The 16445-nt window shown below is 47.4% G+C and overlaps 7 protein-coding genes across 7 annotated transcripts; 5 read left to right on the plus strand and 2 right to left on the minus strand.

The window, feature by feature from the left end:
- Positions 1 to 245: 245 nt before the first annotated feature.
- Positions 246 to 762, plus strand: BJ212DRAFT_1478642 (uncharacterized protein; the record flags this gene model as incomplete). The annotated part of the gene is made up of 3 exons (XM_041339737.1): positions 246 to 390; positions 443 to 603; positions 658 to 762. The coding sequence occupies 3 exons, from the start codon at positions 246 to 248 to the stop codon at positions 760 to 762; spliced, it is 411 nt and encodes a 136-aa protein (XP_041195800.1).
- Positions 763 to 2037: 1275 nt separating this feature from the next.
- On the plus strand, positions 2038 to 4124 carry BJ212DRAFT_1035703 (uncharacterized protein). Its single transcript, XM_041328897.1, has 15 exons — positions 2038 to 2217; positions 2266 to 2304; positions 2360 to 2370; positions 2420 to 2487; positions 2536 to 2590; positions 2645 to 2712; positions 2769 to 2812; positions 2864 to 2889; positions 2936 to 3007; positions 3063 to 3078; positions 3134 to 3362; positions 3419 to 3476; positions 3533 to 3666; positions 3714 to 3773; positions 3830 to 4124. Exons 1-15 carry the CDS (start codon positions 2198 to 2200, stop codon positions 3869 to 3871), a joined length of 942 nt encoding a protein of 313 aa, XP_041195801.1. The 5' UTR covers positions 2038 to 2197; the 3' UTR covers positions 3872 to 4124.
- A 251-nt stretch (positions 4125 to 4375) lies between these two features.
- Positions 4376 to 5477, plus strand: BJ212DRAFT_1340637 (uncharacterized protein; the record flags this gene model as incomplete). Its single annotated transcript, XM_041335115.1, has 2 exons — positions 4376 to 4882; positions 4935 to 5477. Coding segments are annotated over 2 exons (795 nt in total), but the record flags the coding sequence as incomplete, so codon positions are not given.
- A 68-nt stretch (positions 5478 to 5545) lies between these two features.
- On the plus strand, positions 5546 to 10385 carry BJ212DRAFT_1340640 (MRC1-like domain-containing protein). Its single transcript, XM_041335116.1, is given in 10 exon segments — positions 5546 to 6028; positions 6048 to 6504; positions 6557 to 6684; positions 6737 to 8456; positions 8516 to 8721; positions 8779 to 9318; positions 9368 to 9570; positions 9626 to 9813; positions 9864 to 10016; positions 10070 to 10385. 10 exon segments carry the CDS (start codon positions 5631 to 5633, stop codon positions 10346 to 10348), a joined length of 4272 nt encoding a protein of 1423 aa, XP_041195803.1. The 5' UTR covers positions 5546 to 5630; the 3' UTR covers positions 10349 to 10385.
- A 283-nt stretch (positions 10386 to 10668) lies between these two features.
- Positions 10669 to 11113, minus strand: BJ212DRAFT_1266072 (uncharacterized protein; the record flags this gene model as incomplete). Its single annotated transcript, XM_041330537.1, has 3 exons — positions 10669 to 10803; positions 10862 to 10926; positions 10975 to 11113. The coding sequence occupies 3 exons, from the start codon at positions 11111 to 11113 to the stop codon at positions 10669 to 10671; spliced, it is 339 nt and encodes a 112-aa protein (XP_041195804.1).
- Positions 11114 to 11389: 276 nt separating this feature from the next.
- Positions 11390 to 12617, plus strand: BJ212DRAFT_1266683 (acyltransferase-domain-containing protein; the record flags this gene model as incomplete). The annotated part of the gene is made up of 8 exons (XM_041330591.1): positions 11390 to 11552; positions 11601 to 11619; positions 11678 to 11782; positions 11843 to 11954; positions 12003 to 12094; positions 12149 to 12207; positions 12259 to 12381; positions 12469 to 12617. 8 exons carry the CDS (start codon positions 11390 to 11392, stop codon positions 12615 to 12617), a joined length of 822 nt encoding a protein of 273 aa, XP_041195805.1.
- A 174-nt stretch (positions 12618 to 12791) lies between these two features.
- BJ212DRAFT_1266118 (uncharacterized protein) lies at positions 12792 to 14778 on the minus strand (the record flags this gene model as incomplete). The annotated part of the gene is made up of 11 exons (XM_041330544.1): positions 12792 to 12875; positions 12932 to 13047; positions 13103 to 13394; positions 13442 to 13634; positions 13681 to 13839; positions 13894 to 14017; positions 14077 to 14105; positions 14163 to 14207; positions 14261 to 14372; positions 14424 to 14513; positions 14562 to 14778. The coding sequence occupies 11 exons, from the start codon at positions 14776 to 14778 to the stop codon at positions 12792 to 12794; spliced, it is 1461 nt and encodes a 486-aa protein (XP_041195806.1).
- Between the last annotated feature and the right edge of the window lie 1667 nt (positions 14779 to 16445).

Below are 16445 nucleotides of genomic sequence, written 5' to 3' on the forward strand. Positions count from 1 at the left end.
TAAGAGCTCAGTTCGAGGGATAGCATAAAGGGTGTAAAGTATTCCAGTCACTTGAATTACATAATTAACTAGGGGTTGGCGTTGCTGACTTTTTACCTTGCAGAGCTCTTTCGCTTAATTTGACTTGCCCACAATGTCAACAGGGCCAAATATCTTTGATTACTTGCCATTCAGACGCACAACATTCTGAGCATGATACAAAAGGCTGTAAACTTTCATATGGGTCCATATTCACCTTCATTAAAATGTCTCTTGGCGTCTTCTACCAGTTCTCACATTCTTTCGTCTTCTATATGAAGATCTTCCAAAGGGTGTCAAAGGGGTCTATGATGCAGCTTAGCGTGTTCGAATTGCTGAAGACTTCCAACACCAAATGTGCTTTTATATTTAGTATGTTTAATTTGTTATGTGCATTATTTATTGTTGATGAGTGTCTTATCAGTCAAACACCAATCTCGCGGCACTCCTCATATCTTCATTCAGACTGTGGCCACTGTCCAAGAAGCCTTTGAGTCTAGTGGGTCTCGAATGATTTATACAGACTCTCCTACCATCCTTGCAGATCAAGTGTTATGTGCAGATCCAGAGTTTAATCATATGTCAGTTAGTTATATGTTGGCGTCTTTTACCCTAATTTATTACTGAGGAATCACTCAGAAAATGGCACGCGACTTAGATACTACAGTGGTGTATGCAGATACACTTCTGTTAGCAGAACAGTTGAGAGATGCTGCTCTTAAAATTCCTCGAGTGGTCAGTTAAGAAATTGGTGCTTGGGCTGTTTGTCTGACAATTAACTTATGGACTTTCTGTGTTCTCTTTTGCCGCATTTTTGATAATGGTCATGTTGTTTGTTCGTTGTATTGTCCACTGTGAATGAAGTCCATGACACCTGTTGTGATGACATAATCTGAGTTAGTCATTTGCTCGTATCTAATTGCGGAATGCGCCAGGCTGTTGACTTTCATACAGAAATGACGGCAAGCAGCTACATTTGTAGAATCGCAGGTCAGACAATCAATTGGAGTCATGGTTCATATTCAGGCGAGTAGTCTTTGTCACTATGCATTTTTTCATATCTTGAACAGGTTTCAGGTATAAATCAATTTGGACACATTCGCACTCTCATATGCTCTGGATATTGGAGCACATACCATCCTTGCATATGCTGTGTGCTTTTGCATCAGCGTGGTTGAAACAACCTCAAGGTTAATTGTTCGCGCTGTTATCGAACTTCGGGCTGTTCATAGCATGGCATATGTGTGAGGGCCAGTGATGAAATGAGTTTGCCGGATGGATTTTAAAAAAGTAGTGTAATTATTGTTTGGGAGGATCGTTCTTGAAGATACTTTGTACCATTATCTCATTCGCCATAATGTAATTCTGTGCAGAATCAGCAATAACGCAGTCTAATTCATTTTGGTGTGTCTGGTGTCAGACAGTTCGCGATGATCACGTGTATATTTTGTGATGTTTCAAGGTAATTGAATTTTCGTGAGAATCGCGATTGGCCAGAAACGTAGAAGCGCGGAATCCGGATCGATCAAGCTCAAGACCTAATCAAACTCACTACCTAGTAGTCCTCATGGGATCTCAGAAGAGTCAAGTAGGTTGGCCTCCAACAACCAGTACTTATTACTCCGGTCAATATTCAATATTCAGTGCCTATCAATATGCACATTTGTGCACCAGCTACGCGCGTGTGCACCCCAGTTAATACTTTAATGTTTATCACTCCAGCCAATATTTCAATGCCTATCATCCCGGTCAATATCCGTTGCCTTGGGCTGACTCTCCCGTGTCTCACTGTCTGCTTTGGTCATCCTTAATGCCATAAAGGCGCAAAGAAATCACCCCAGCGAGTGTCTGATTGGTACAATCCTTCCTCCGACGCGGCCTCGAGGCCATCTTCCAAAGTCCACGGTGTCTGTCTCGATCGCTGCCTCCGGGCCGATCCGATTGAGGATCTAAAGAAGCATAGTAAGGTTAGTGCAACAGTGACTATAATGAAAAACGCACTGAATCCATTAAGTAATCCGTGCTCTGCGGCGAGTTGTCCTACATAGGTTGCTGGTTACCATTGAGAACGGATTGGCATCAGGTGATGTGTTGTGCCAATGATCCGGCCTTCGCGTTACGATCTGTACCTGTTATTTAAACACACATCCTCATTCATTCACACTGATTAGTCTCCCCCATGGGTACTGTGGATAATACGTGCGTATTTTTCAACTTCATATGCATCGCCTAGCATAACTTGCACAGTTTTGGAGCGTTCTTGATCGGGGTTGTAGTCTCTGCTACGTAAGTGCTCTTTTTGAATCAACAATGAGCGTAGATTGGAACCTAAATGTTGCAGGCTTTACGGTGGTGTGTTTTCGCGCTTTTTTTTGCGCTAGGAGCTCACGATCACACAAAGTTACTTGTATGCAGACATGGTACTATATGAGCCGGTATTTCTCAGATCCTTGGTACATCAAACTTTTAGTGGGTTCACGAAGGATTGATGTACGCTGCTTCTCTAACATTATGTAGGTCAGCGCTATATTTCTATCAGACTCGGTCCATCAAGCTCTGATTACACACACTGGTGAGTGCCAGATACAAGATGTGTTTGGTCTGTCAACTGAATATTGAACGGTAGTGTATACGTACCTTGTCACTGACTTTGGCAACGTTGGTGATATCGAGAAACTTGTGTGGAGTTTATCTGTGGGTTGTGTATGATAAGCGCACAATCCTCATCTGAATTTTCATTTGCGTCATAGGTTGAAGTTTTGTTCAATGGTTTCACGGGGTTTATGGTTCAAAGGTCGGTGTGATACCTTTCGAATAGAACAATTCTCACTGATCGTCCTTCCAGCTTCCTCACCATGCGTATCTACCAACGTATGTGTGATCTCTCGCCAGTGGACGGTTGCTTACTTTCAGCCAGTGAGCAACAAGAACATGATTGCAACTGCGTCAGTGCTGTCTCTTGTCATCGCGGAATTTGTCACTGTTATCAGTGAGTGTGCGTTTTTGCTTCTCCTAAATTTGTCCACTAACGTGTACATCCAAAGTATATGTTGCAAAAGCGTAATTCGTATCGGAAATTGTCAAGTAGTAGTCTGGCTGATGCGTCCCTCTTTAGTGTCCAGTTGACGACCTTCACCCAAGCTCCCCAGATTAAGGCATTGTCAATGTCTGTGAACGCTGTAGCAGCTGCCGGAGATCTCCTTATCACCGTCTTCCTCTGCACATTCCTCCAACGGTCTCGCACTGGTTTCCATCAGTCAGATACCTTGATCAATAAGCTGGTGCTGTTCAGCATCAGCACCGGTCTGCTCACCAGTGTTTGTGCGGTCATGTCCCTCATTTCTGTATGTAAAACATCTAAATTGCTCTCTATTTCGTTCCTGACACAGATGTGGCACAGATTACAGTGTGGCCTGATACCTTCATTTACGTCGCATTCTATTTCTGCCTGGGCCGCCGTAAGTACACTGTAGCCAAATAATGTTGTTCACGAGGTCAACAATATCGTTTTCAGTTTACTGCAATTCCCTGCTGGCAACCCTCAACGCACGCAAGGGTATCCGCCACGATTCTTGTGACAGTCATATGTCGCTCTCGCTACACGGAGCTCGGAGACCTCTTAATGGTCCCATCGGCTCATCGCGAATGGTGAGTTCCGCGACTTTGCACAGTGAATATTGCTCATGTGCAACCAGGGGATGCCAAACGACCTTTCAATTAAGATAGATACTGCGCAAGAATACATTGAAGATGAGGTCAGTCATATTCCGTACCAGCACTGTGATCTAGTGCTGATCTGCATCTGCGCCAGTTTCTATCCGCAAAGGACCTTAAAAGTTCTCAGTCAGTTTAATTGCTATGCGGATGAGAATCACGAAATGTACCTATCTCACTAGCTCTTACTCCTAGAAGAGTAAGCACGCTGTGCCTTTGACAGTGTGAAACTTCTTTTTGGTGGTATATTCTTCAGGTAGACTTAGTATATCCGAGTCTTTCAGTCCAATTCATCTAAAGCAACCCAACGCACCCAGCAATCTTCACTTATCCATTTAATAGTCATATCAAATAATGCTCTCACAGAATATATTTCATTCCAACATGTTCGGCCCGTGAACAGGTAGCAACGAGGAGAAATCGAGAAATCGCAAACTTAATGCTACCATTGGTGCTTAGCGCTTATTAATGACCTCATAACTGACCAAATGTCAAGTCACACCAAGGACATGAACGACAGCCATCCTGAGGGTAATTACATCTTCCACAACTCTGATGTGCTCATACGGAGAGCTTTTCAGCGCTGCAGGTCCTGTTTAATTCGCTGGCACTCAAAGGACCGGACACGAGTCCGTCTTCAAAGCTTCTTAACGACGAGGGTCTCTCGATTATAGACATCACTGAATCTGCTGCGGATATCAGTGATGTTTACTCTCCGGCAGCTTCGTTTCATGAGCCAGATCTCACACCAGAGTCATCTCTATCTGTTTTGGAGAGGGAACAGCGCCGTCGCAAACGAGATCACATCTTGGACATGTTTGAAGAAGAGGAACGATTACAATTGGAAAGAGACGAAACAGAGGAAAGGGAGAAGTGGATAGAGGATATACATAAGCGCAAGGAGGCCGCGAATTTTTTTGCCAATCCCAGCTCGCCGGATGAATCATCGCAACACAGGTCTTATACTTCGGGCAGTGACTCCGATGACGAATCGGATGAGGGCCTGCTGGAAGAGGAATTTGATTGGGATTCTGCCCAGCACCACCGAGAAGTGGCCCTGGAGTATTATAAGAAGCGTCATGTTATTGGTGTAGAGGCTGCCCGAGCGATGACTTCGCACACGCACGACGATGAAGAATCGAACCAAGGGGTGAGTATTTCTCTTCTTGTGCAGCCCCGCAATTTCAACAAGTCGACTACAGGATATTACCCCAAATCAACGCCCGAAACCCAGTGTGTCGCGCTTCAGGGCTGATCGTATGGCCGTGACATATGACAAATCTACCTCTACTTCGCTTGGTCCATCACTTATCCCGGCCTCTCGACAAAAATCCTTGCAAGAAGCTATCAGGTTGGGAAAAGTTGAAAATAATCATCTTGTTGGCGGCGAGGAGGGAGAAAGCGGGAGCGAGGATGAGGCTGTCCGAGAGGTCTTGGAACTTCTGAGTAATGGCCGCATCCATGACGCTGGTCGCGGCGTCATGCGCTAGACCATGACAGAATTAAGTGCAGGTTCTGCGGAGAGCGTGGCAGACGCAGTCACCAGCGTTCCGGGAGGAAATATATCTAGGTTCAAAAGAGAGGATGTAGGATGTATTCACAGGTGTTTGAAGTATAATGACATAGGGTATTGGCACGGTGGGCTCACGTCCTTTCTTCATGAGGTTTGGTACAGGATGTCTTAAGAGGTGACTTATCGACATCAAAGCACTTATTCAGAATCAATTTGGCACAACATCCAGATGAGGAACGCGACTTGACGCGTTCGTTGATCAATTACCAAAAACGCGCTTGTCACAGTGTACATGTCACACATGCCACGGTGTTGAAGGCGTTCTCAGATTACAGCAACAAATAGCCGGCATCGGCCAACACGCTTGTTGACCGCAGACGCCAACATGTCTGCCATGGACGTAGACCAAATTTATCCAAAGTCATCTCCCGTCAAGCCTATAAAACGCGCTCCAGTCACGTACGGAAGGCGTAGGGACACCCAGCCTGAAATACGCGACTCTTCTGTAACACTCGCCGACCACAACTCTCCTCGTGTAGAATCGGAGCCCTTAGGCGGTAAGGAAAGCGAGTCCTCCCATGAATTGGCGCTCGACACGCTACAAAGCTCACAACCCTCTTCAACGACTTATACAAACGATAACGGCATGGTCGATGCCAGTCCTAAACATCAGTTTGGCTGGAGAGCTCAATTGAAAGCGCTAGACGAAGCCTTCGATAATGACCAGGAGCCACTTACACAGCCTCGAGTTGCTGAGCGGTCGTCATCGTCGCCACCCTTTCAGTCTCAACCCTTTGTGGAGAATCAAATCACTCATGTGGATGCCACGCCCTCTTTCTCCAGTACCACAAAATTCCGATGGGCTTTCTGATGGCACACTGCTACCACATACAAACGACCCAGCTGCCTCCCCAGTTAACGAGTCTCTTGAAGATTCGCCGATTATTTCTCGCAAGGTCAGACGCTCGAGGAACTGTGTCGACTCTGATTCTGAGCGTGAAGAATCCAAAAATTCATCCTCGGTATCGCCTGTTCATCATCCAATTAACACTCCTCTGCTGCGATCTCCTCCCACACCTTCGACATCAGAGCTGGAAATGCCTTTAACGAGGCCCAAGGTTAATAAAGGCAAGGGGAAGGCGCCTGCTCGGGATGTCCCTCCGCTTCGGTTCGAGAGTGAATCAGTTTCTACGAGTGCCCCGTCAAAGAAGGGTAGCAAATCCAGACGGAAGGATGAATCCGTGCGCCCCAAAACCAAGGTAGTTTGGCCTTTGTCACACCTATTCTATTTCTCACTCATACGATACATAGGCTCCGACTAAAAAGGACCTGCGTGAAACTGTTTTGGAGAGTTCGCGCATTACTGCGAGCAAGAATGTCCAGGTGGCGCGTACTCAGCAACAGAGGCACACCGTGCATCGACTTTTTGAGCTGGTCAAGTGGGTGACGCTAGGTTTTTGTCCAAGAGAATGCCTGCTGACTTTGGCCAAGGGATGAAGCTTTGCGTAAGGAAAAAAAGCAGCCTGAGCCTCCCTCAGATCCAATATCTATTTTTTCCTCGCCTTCTGTGCCACCTGCTGCTGAAGCACGAAAAAAAATCACGCAGGACGCATCTTCATTCGGCGTACCTGGAAGTTTGCTTGGATCACCTACTATCGTGCGTCCCCGTGCACAAACGCCTCCCAGAAATCCTCCGCGGCGTGCAACTTCTCAGCCACGGTCAGTGCCATCTGACAGCAGTGACGAAGAGATGCCGAATCTCACCGACCTACTGAGGCAAGAGCAAGCCAAACGCAAAGAAGCTGACGACAAGCGTGCTCTCGCGGAGTTGAAGCAGCGAGCCCTTCAAGACGCAGCTAGGCGGTTATCTGAGGCCGGAGATAGTGACGATGATCTAGAGATTGTTGATAACAGCATGCATGTGACAGCTCAAGAAGAGGCAGCGAAACGCAAAGCTGACAAGTTGCAACATCTCACTCCTTCGAAGGGGAAGGCGAGACAGCTTGCGTTGAGCCGGAAATCTATACCAGGACCGTCAGGCTCCCGTGCGAAATCTTTTGCACAAGTCAATATGTCCGAGTACCTCAGGGAATCTGCGATGTCGTCATTCGATCGGAAGGGAAGGGGCAAGGACACTAAAGTCCCACTCACCGCACAGCAATTAAACAGAGCGCTCATGCAGAAAGCTGAGGCCAGCAAGCTTGCGATGATTCAGCAGCGAGAAGAGGAGTGGAAACGAAGAGGAGGCAGGGTATTAGAAGAGCCTGTAGAAGCTGGGGAGAACGCGTCATTCAGAGACAGGCTTGATGTATATGTGCAGAAGGGGCTTGAATTAGCAGAGCGCGACGACTCTACTGTTGGCGACATGGAAGTAGACGACACGGACGAGGACGACGCGGATTACGCTCCCGAGGAGCGAGGTTCTGCCAGTCCAGAACCCATAGATTCTGATGGCGAGGGCGGCAGCGATCAGGAGAACCAATCAGGTCCCGATGTTAATGATGGTGCAAGTGCAAGCCAACAGACGGACGTTGAAGATGAGGAACGCCAAGTGCACAGGCGCAATCTTCGTCGTCCCTTAATGGTGGCTTCCGACGAAGAGGATGATACTCCTAGAATTCTCGTGCCAGATTCCTCGATGCAAGACTTGGCCTCTGACGCCATGGTGACACGCAGCTCAGAATCGGATCAAACGGAGGACGAGAATGACAAAGAGAACAGTCAAAAGTTGATGTACGACAGAAGCGAGGACAAAGAGAATAAGGCTGTTGTTCGACACTCGCCTTCATTCGCGAGACCTCCCTTGGGTAGCAGGCCGGGGTCGCTTCTTGACATCGAAGATGCTGTTCACACGAGATCATCGTCCTCAACATCGTTGGGGGGTTTTGGTGGTCCCTCCGATTCTCCCGAGCAAGATTTACGTGCGCCGTTGAAGGAGATTGCTCAAGATGACTCGTTCTCGGGTTCCCCAAGCTCAAAGTCCCCGTTTACCACCAGACTCCTCCAATCTACATCAAAGCATCCGACATCCCCACCGGGAGAATCATTTTCCGACATTGAGGACGAGGAGAACATGGTTAAGGGTTTCGAACCCCGCACACTACTACCTTCCTTTTCTGAAACCCTGAGCAAGAATAGTCCTGCGTCCTTTGTACTTCAGGATCCTCTCGCAAACGGAGGAGGTTTTTCGCAATTTTTCTCAGATGAAAAGGTTTGCAATCTCCTTCGTTGCAAGTCAATCTAGAGAATGATGTGTGGTGGTTATTTTAGGACGAGGGGTCCAGCTTCAAGGAAGGGGACTGCAATGAGCTCGCTTTGTCACTTGATGTTGGACTGGAGCCTGCACTAGAAGTCAGCAGTACCCTGCGCAGGAAGGCTGACAATATTTTTGAAAAAGAGCAGGAGTATGTTGTGGAGATTGCAAACGACCAACAGAAACAGGACAATAACCCTGAATGGTATATCACAGAAAACGGGTGAGTCCATCAAAGTGGCATCTAATTCATTCCCGGAAAATTGATTCGTCCTCTCAGGTTCTTGACTCAGACATCGGGGCCTCATGCTGAACAATATCGCATCAAGTCTTTCCAGAGATCACCACTTCCGGCATCTCAAACATTGATGGGTGATTTAATTCCATCATCGAGTGAGCGTGCTCCACTCCAAACGTTGTCCTTCAAGGCAAGGGAAGAATCACCAGATGTGCGACCTCTTCTTCACCGACTAAGGCGGCGCAGTAGCTCGCCATTGGAGAGGAAAACCGCCGTACAAGATGACGGCTCCCTTCTGCCCCCTCTACTTATTTCTCAGCTGCCGAAGAGAAACGCATTTGATGTTTTAGGAGGGCATCCAAAATCTAATGCGCCCAAGCGAAAGCTGGAGAAGTCCGAATTCGTTGCTGCGGAGGCCGAGGAATCAGACGAGGACGAACTAATTGGCTTCGGACCTATCCAGAAAGACGATGACGAGGAGGCAGAGGATGATGATGACGAGAAAATTGTGGAGGGTCTTGTCGATGATGCGGTCATGGATGTCGAGACAGAAAGAGCCGATTTAGTCCAGGAGAAGTTCAGGTGCGCATTCAAAGCAGACTATCGAGACAGCCAGCTGAATTATGCATAGAGAGCATGAGGACGAAGATGACAAGAAATTGGAGAAGCTTCACCAGGATGCCATTGATGGTAAATTTAGAATGAAACGTCGCGACCGTGGGATCGGTTTTGAAGAGGATAGCGACGATGACGAGGAGGACGAGAATAATAGGCGGATACGGCGGGGTATGAACAAGAAGCGCAAGATTGATGGTGATACCCTCGAAGACCTAGGCAAGTGGTCCAACCATTACAACTCCATTTTAGAAGCCAACGTCTTCCTTCATAGGAAGAAATCAAGAAACAAAAGCATTCTACGACGCATATCAGCATGATTTGATTGATGACGACCTTGAGTTCGCCCATTTGCAAACAGATGCGCGAACGGTTAGCGAAGATGAAGATGGGGAGACGGGGGAAATGGTATCGATCGAAGACCTAAATGCTGAGCTAAGGGAAGCGGCCAAGAAGAGAGAGGTAAGCCGCATGGCGCTCTTTCTACCTTTGATATCACTGACCTTCGGTAGACTTTGGAAGCTCTAGATCCGGAGGACACATCATGGATCGACGGGGTGGACGAGGAGAACGATAACCATGTTCCTGTCAAAGTGATGGCGGAGCGCTCCAACAATGCACCTGCAAAACGACCCGCACTGCCCCACACAGACTTTGGTCTGGAGGTCTGTTCTGCGCTCGATTAAATTTATTGTAATCTGACAGTCTCCTTTGATAGCGCCCAAACCGAATATTGGAGAATGACAAAGAGAAAACAAAATTGCGTTCATGGGCAAGAGGTCAAGGCGACGGAAATCAGGGGACTGGTCGGTCTGTTGTTGGTGCAGCCATTACAGGACACGCCAAGGCCAAAGTCAAGACAGGCGGCGGTTCCTTGAGAACAACCCAAGCAGCCACTGGAAGCAATTCTGTCTCAAGCGCACCCGTTCCTCGCAAACTGGAGAAGGGGCGAAGTATGCTTTCCAGTGTGTCCGATAGGAGTAGTCGATTTGCGTAGTATCTGTTGTTAGCATCTTGATTCAGGCTCAGTCCTATGCGTTCACCATTGTTGTTCCTCCAAAGGTCTATTCTGTACATTTGTTTTCCACCCATAGTAACCTGCGACATCACTGCAAAATAAAGATGCAAACAAAGAACACGTATGTTCACAAAGCAAAAGTCTTGATGGAAGTACAAAGAGAGGCATGTACACCCAGAAAAAATACGAAAAAAGTATATATCTATAAGTGATAAGATGGGTATCACGGAGATATAAATAACGGGTGATAAGGCTTGTACAGCCCGAATAAGTGTCAGATAATTGAAGATGCTTGTAATTTAGTGGTATTGATTTCCAAAGTTTCTTCCAAAACGAACCCAGGACGCGCGGGGGCGGGTGGGCTGGATGAGTCCGAGATTTCGTGATTGGCGTGTGGGCATCGGGGATCTACGTTTGCGCGTACTTGTTTGAATCTTTTTTTGTTTGAAAGGGTGAGTTGGCGGAAAGCGAAAATAAACTAGATATATTCACTTTATGCCTCAACATAATGAGTTTGGCCATGCACGCTGGAGGGCCTGATTCTCTAAATGGATTGCCTAGGAACATTTTAAAAAGGCAGCCAACACAGCTCAAACATGACGTACGGGACGCAACGAGAGCTAAACCTGACTCGTGGGCATCAAGAAGGTCGTCACCAGCCATGATAGACCTTCTGACTGCAGGTGAAAATAGACATAGCAGGATAATAGCGGAGAGAAAGGTGACGAGAAACATGGAAAACATGGCGCCTATATTTAATGGAAGGCTCGACAGCGGCGCTGAGCACCAGCAGGGGCTGCGCGAGCGTCGCACGTCGTGAAGGAGAACGGGAGGGGAATAATAGTAGGCGATGGGGGATAACAACCAAAAAGTTCAAGGCTTCTATCAACTAAAGTTACTCAGAACACAGCGCTTAGTCAGCAAAGAGGCGTAATATGATGCCGGCATTAATATTCTCGTCGGCTGTGATTTTATCATGATCAATATTTCCTTTGCTTAGAGTTGTTCTCAGCGTGCGACATGGCCGAGTTGCTATCGACAGCCACCATCACAACGACAGGCCTTCTTTGTAAAGCATTTCTCAACTCAGGACTTTGCTCCATCACAGTTAGCAATCTTCATATACTTTTGGATGCTCTACGGAACGATGAGAGACGGCGACATGGACAGGGCGTGGTGACAGGTGTGTCTTGTAATTTGTCGTGATCAATGTTCACTTATGCAGGTCTAGTTGCGAATCATATTTCCACGTCTGTCTTTCGAGCTTCTCACGCGAACATTCATACTGAGACTTGAGCCTGGTCACAGACTGGATGATCCACTCGTGTGGGGAACGCTCCCGGTGAAACTCTACTTGAACTCCAACACAACGCGGTGGTCGCTTGGTGCATCAGATATAATGTTTACTAACCCGTATGTTGTGTGGAAATAGTCAGGAATGTAGGCGACTGAACGTAAGCTTCGGCCAGGAAGTCTGTTCTCCGCTTTCTTCCGTAAGGGTCAGGTGTTAGAAACATTTCGCGGAAATGGAATCTTCCAACCTTCCGTAGATATTGCCATCAAGCAACTGAATGAAGGGCATTGGGTGTGTGCGAGTTAACCTAACTTCTGTGCCCGCATTAACAGAAATCAGGTGCATCTTTTTGGAGAGGGAAAAGTCAACCAACCACCCGACTATCCGAGGACAAACGGAGTCGCTCGCTTGCCCCGATTCAAATGGGGAGTGTAAGCCACTTTTTCCACCCTTTTAACTTCCAGTCATATACTCAAAATGATCAGTGGACGAATCCTGATGGAAACTGCAGCTCCCCCTCTTGTCATACCGATGTGGCTCACTGGTATGGCATCCGAAACCATCAGTACTCCATCTTCTCTAACAGTGACGTCAGGTTTTGACAAATTGATGCCAGAACACCGCTTGTTTCCGTACAAGTACTTCCCGAGATTAGGTATCAGACTTGGTGTGGTATTTGGCGACCCAATACCGGTCAAGGAAATAACGGCTGCATTGAGTGCGTACTCATATGTGCCACTTGTCACGAAAGATGGTGTCGAATCGAAGCTTGGCGATGAGCTTCATCCGGATGTAGGTCGCACAGCTATGCAAGCTGAAGAGCGGTTTGCGCCAGGATGTGAACCGAAACGACAGATGGACGTGGTGCGGAGCAATGTGACTGCGATCGTCCAACGAGCGGTGGAAGCTTTGGGTCGACAAGTTTCCGGTAACCTTCTCAACAAATCTGGTTGATAATTTATGGGCGCCTAATAATTTACGCAACAATTGTGTATATTGTGAAAATAGTAGCCACTTAGATATGAGCAACGGATTGTACACCCCGGTTTGAACATGGTATGTAGGACGCAATTTGCATAGGATACTGTAATGAGCGAAGAATGTGGGTGTAGCTTTACAACGTGAATTTCAATCACTTGTGGCAGGTTGTCCTGGACAAAGTAATAAACTACCTAGATCAGATTCTCCCGTGTAGTACCAAGTACAAAGAACCTAAACACGGTTGACTTGAATTGAACCTCTGCTACTTTGAGTGGTGAAAAACTCACCATCATGGCATAAAATGACAACAAAATGAATCCCTCTGCCCAGTTTGTTTTACTGTCGGCAGTTACGAAATTGACAAGGAAGCAAGCACCTAAGAGTAGTGCGACTTCAAAGAAATCTGATGGGCTCTTCAGCTTTGGTGGGCAATAGCATCATACTCGCCGGTAACGCACCAAATAGCAAGTTGAAAGGCTTTCCGGTCCACCAGCCAAGCAGAGTTAGGAACGGCATCCAGAGCAAGATGAACTGAATGCTCAAGTCGATAGCTTCAGCTTTGGCCAGAGTATTGGGTGGTTCACCGGGATCCTTGGTCTTAGACCATACTCGGCGAAGAGCCCTGTGGGAAAAGTAGCCTGCTGCAACGACACCATCCGCTGAGAAGGAAACAAAGGGTAAGAGGACCAAGCCGAACCACTCCGACGTGATGCCGGTAACACCCCTCACAGGCTCGATGCTGTCCACCAACTGCTGAAAGTCAATGAATACAGACCTAGTCGTTCGACAACACTTACCCACTCCGAGGTTACAGCTACAACTGCAATGTTCATAATCAGGAAGCAGATGCAAACCCATTGGTTAACCTCAGGCTCCTCTCGTTCTAGTTTTTCCTCGTAAGCCTTGAGCGGGGCGGGTGTCAAAGAGTGGGTTAACGAGCTGTTTCCAGCACCAGGAGGGTTGTGATAGTAGATCCGCGAACAGATGTATCTGACAGCAGAGTTAAGTCCGATTCAAGAGAAAGAAAAGAGCCTACATAAGAAGGAGCAACACTGCAAGTCCTCTGCTCATGTTCAAGAAATCGGTTTGGGTGCTGCTACCAAGGTCCGGGAGATCGCCATTGGCCGATATCGTACTGGAAGTGCTACCACTTATAGCTGCATAGAATGAGGCCGGCAATAACAGGGCCAACACCCTGTGCATGCAAGAAGCTGTTATTCATAGCACCAGACGATAGAGAAAAACGTACCCAACAGTAAGCAAGGTATGATTGAGTTGGGTGTGGATAGGGTGCAGGTCTTGTTCCCATATTCGAGCACCGCCTGTCAGAAAAGCGGCTCCAGGAACAAGGAGGAGGTGCAACAGGACCACACCTGCAAGATCATGTAGTTTGTCAATAGTGTGAAATAAAACTGATGTTTTAAGAACTGACCAGTGATAGTCGATTGAAGTAGCTTGAGTCTTGTAAAGTATGTTTAATGACGCCGATGGTTACATGTTAGCCAACGGATTACTTACTCGCACTTGAGCAGGAGTATGATAGCGAGAGTCACCTCAACCGCACTGCAATTATCTAGGCTGTGAATACGAAACGAATGAAAGAGGGTTTGCCTTACTTGTTCAAAGTGATCGTGATCAAGTCACCAAAATCCTTGCCACAATACAAAGCCATCTGTTCACCGCAGTAGTCGAACAAGCACTCGTGCGGTATAATTGCCAAGAAAGAAACTACAAAAGAAAATGAGCGCTGCTGATAGATCATTCGCCAAAAAAACATACGTGCAAAGACAGTGGTATGACTGTCAGGGAGATGACCGTCGAAATGCGCCCACCATGCTACCGGCGTCAGGAGGAGCAGTAGATTGAGCCCTGTGACAACTATGAGGTACTTAACTCGCACAGGTGGTGGAGACGCACATGAACATCCATATATCTTTTTTATACTCTGTATCACACCGACAGGCTTCCTGCCTCGTCCAATGAACCGGTGCCAGGTAGTTTTGAATCTTGGTTTCAGAAGATTACCACCAGTCTCGAGATCCTGAGGATTAACTGGACCGGTTTCTGTGGTCGAGAGCGGATTAGGTGACTGTTGCCCACTGCATTCCTGAGAGATGATTTGACTGTCTGTCATACTGGTGCTTTGTCGAGCATGGGTAACCCTACGCTCTGCCATGGGCTAAGTACACTAGAAGGACTCGGAATAAGGGAATTTAACTATGGTGTGATCCTTGTACCTCATTATTATAAAGGGCACGTGTAGACGAGGCTGAGCCTGGTAGTTATGTGAAGGCTCGGAGTCGCAAAACGATACTGCCGGGGTACATGGGCTTGGCGTGATTCGGATCTGAACGATGGGCGGTGACAAGTTACATGATGAGTCTAGTACTTGGTTCACGTCACTCAATACAGGCCAAAGCGACTCGGACAGTCACGATTAACCGTGCCCATGGTCAGCCAGTGGAGGCTGAGTGCAGCTACAAAGAGCTACAAAGCCTATCGCAAATTGCAATGTCACTGAAGTTGTTCGCCTCCGAAACGGTATCCGAACCGTACCTCTTGTGTAGAGCCTGCAGGCATGCGTGGGTAACCCTTGGCTGTGGTCATTGATCTCAGCTGATCAGGCCTGCGGGTGCATTCCAGATTAATTTAGAACTGTAGTCACACGGTAGACTGGTTTGCAGTCTCGCGTTACACCCCGTCGTTGGGAGTATATTCTGTCACTTGGCTTGGCCTCTTAGTGATCAACATTCTGACCAGCACACGAACGCATCATCGTCCCACGAGATATCCAGATCCCCTTATTCCCAAATCCAAGCCTATCCCTGTACATGCGTGCAAGGTGCCTTCAAGCTTGTATTTTACATAAGTAAGTCGAGAATAGAATTTGCTCCAACTTCTATGCCAGCCTAGGCCTTGGACCTTGGACTATATGCAGTTGCTACTACGGAGACTCGGGACACGTTCTAAATCAAATGCGTCCACTATGCATTGTATCCAGTATTGTTCATCCAATTGCTCAGCACTCGAAGAAGCACCAGTGACAACATCGCGTCGCGATGCTAGTTCCATCCCCCAGACGAACCTTCAATGATTCTTGAACTCCGGTCAGAAATGATGGCATCGATTGACCGAACAATGATATCTAGGATAATGGCATGATGTGTGATTCTGATGTAGGCTGCCCTAGCTATACCGTACAGAATTCGGAAGACAGTCGTTCTTTCCAATCAGAGGTAGCGTAAACATGCATATTGCAGGAATTCGCGAACCACTCCAAAGTCACCGGCAAAGGTCCGGCAACACATCTTTGGCGCCCATCTTTCCATCCCTCCGTTAATAAAGATTAATGACATATGGTTGATGTCAGTAATGGCAGCCATGTTCTGATCAACAGGGGTTCTCGGGTCCGCCGACGCTAGGGGATCATATCATGCACAATACTTTGCGGCAAAATTGCGTTTGGGGCGTGCGCAACGCCCTACTTAGCAATCCGGGCTATCCTCTTGCAAGGTTGTTTCCGACCCAGAGTGATATTTGCGAGATGTAGGAAGGAAGGCGTGGTCAACGATGGTGTCCATGACTTCACAACGCGCCATACCGCACGTTTGGGCTTCAGGGGGCCTGATTCCCTAAGATACAACTTTGATGGTGACGTCTATCGGTGATAAGTAGGTGACGGAAGGCAATGAAAACTCCTGAATTGCTGTTCGCTACGCATAGCATCGTAAAGAGAAATACATCTGATTGCTGCTGGGTTGCTCGTCTTGTGCACCGAATTCTAGTTTGGTCCCACTTGCT

Source organism: Suillus subaureus (assembly GCF_016647635.1).
Source record: "Suillus subaureus strain MN1 chromosome Unknown BJ212scaffold_8, whole genome shotgun sequence".
Classification (NCBI taxonomy): Eukaryota; Fungi; Basidiomycota; class Agaricomycetes; order Boletales; family Suillaceae; genus Suillus; species Suillus subaureus.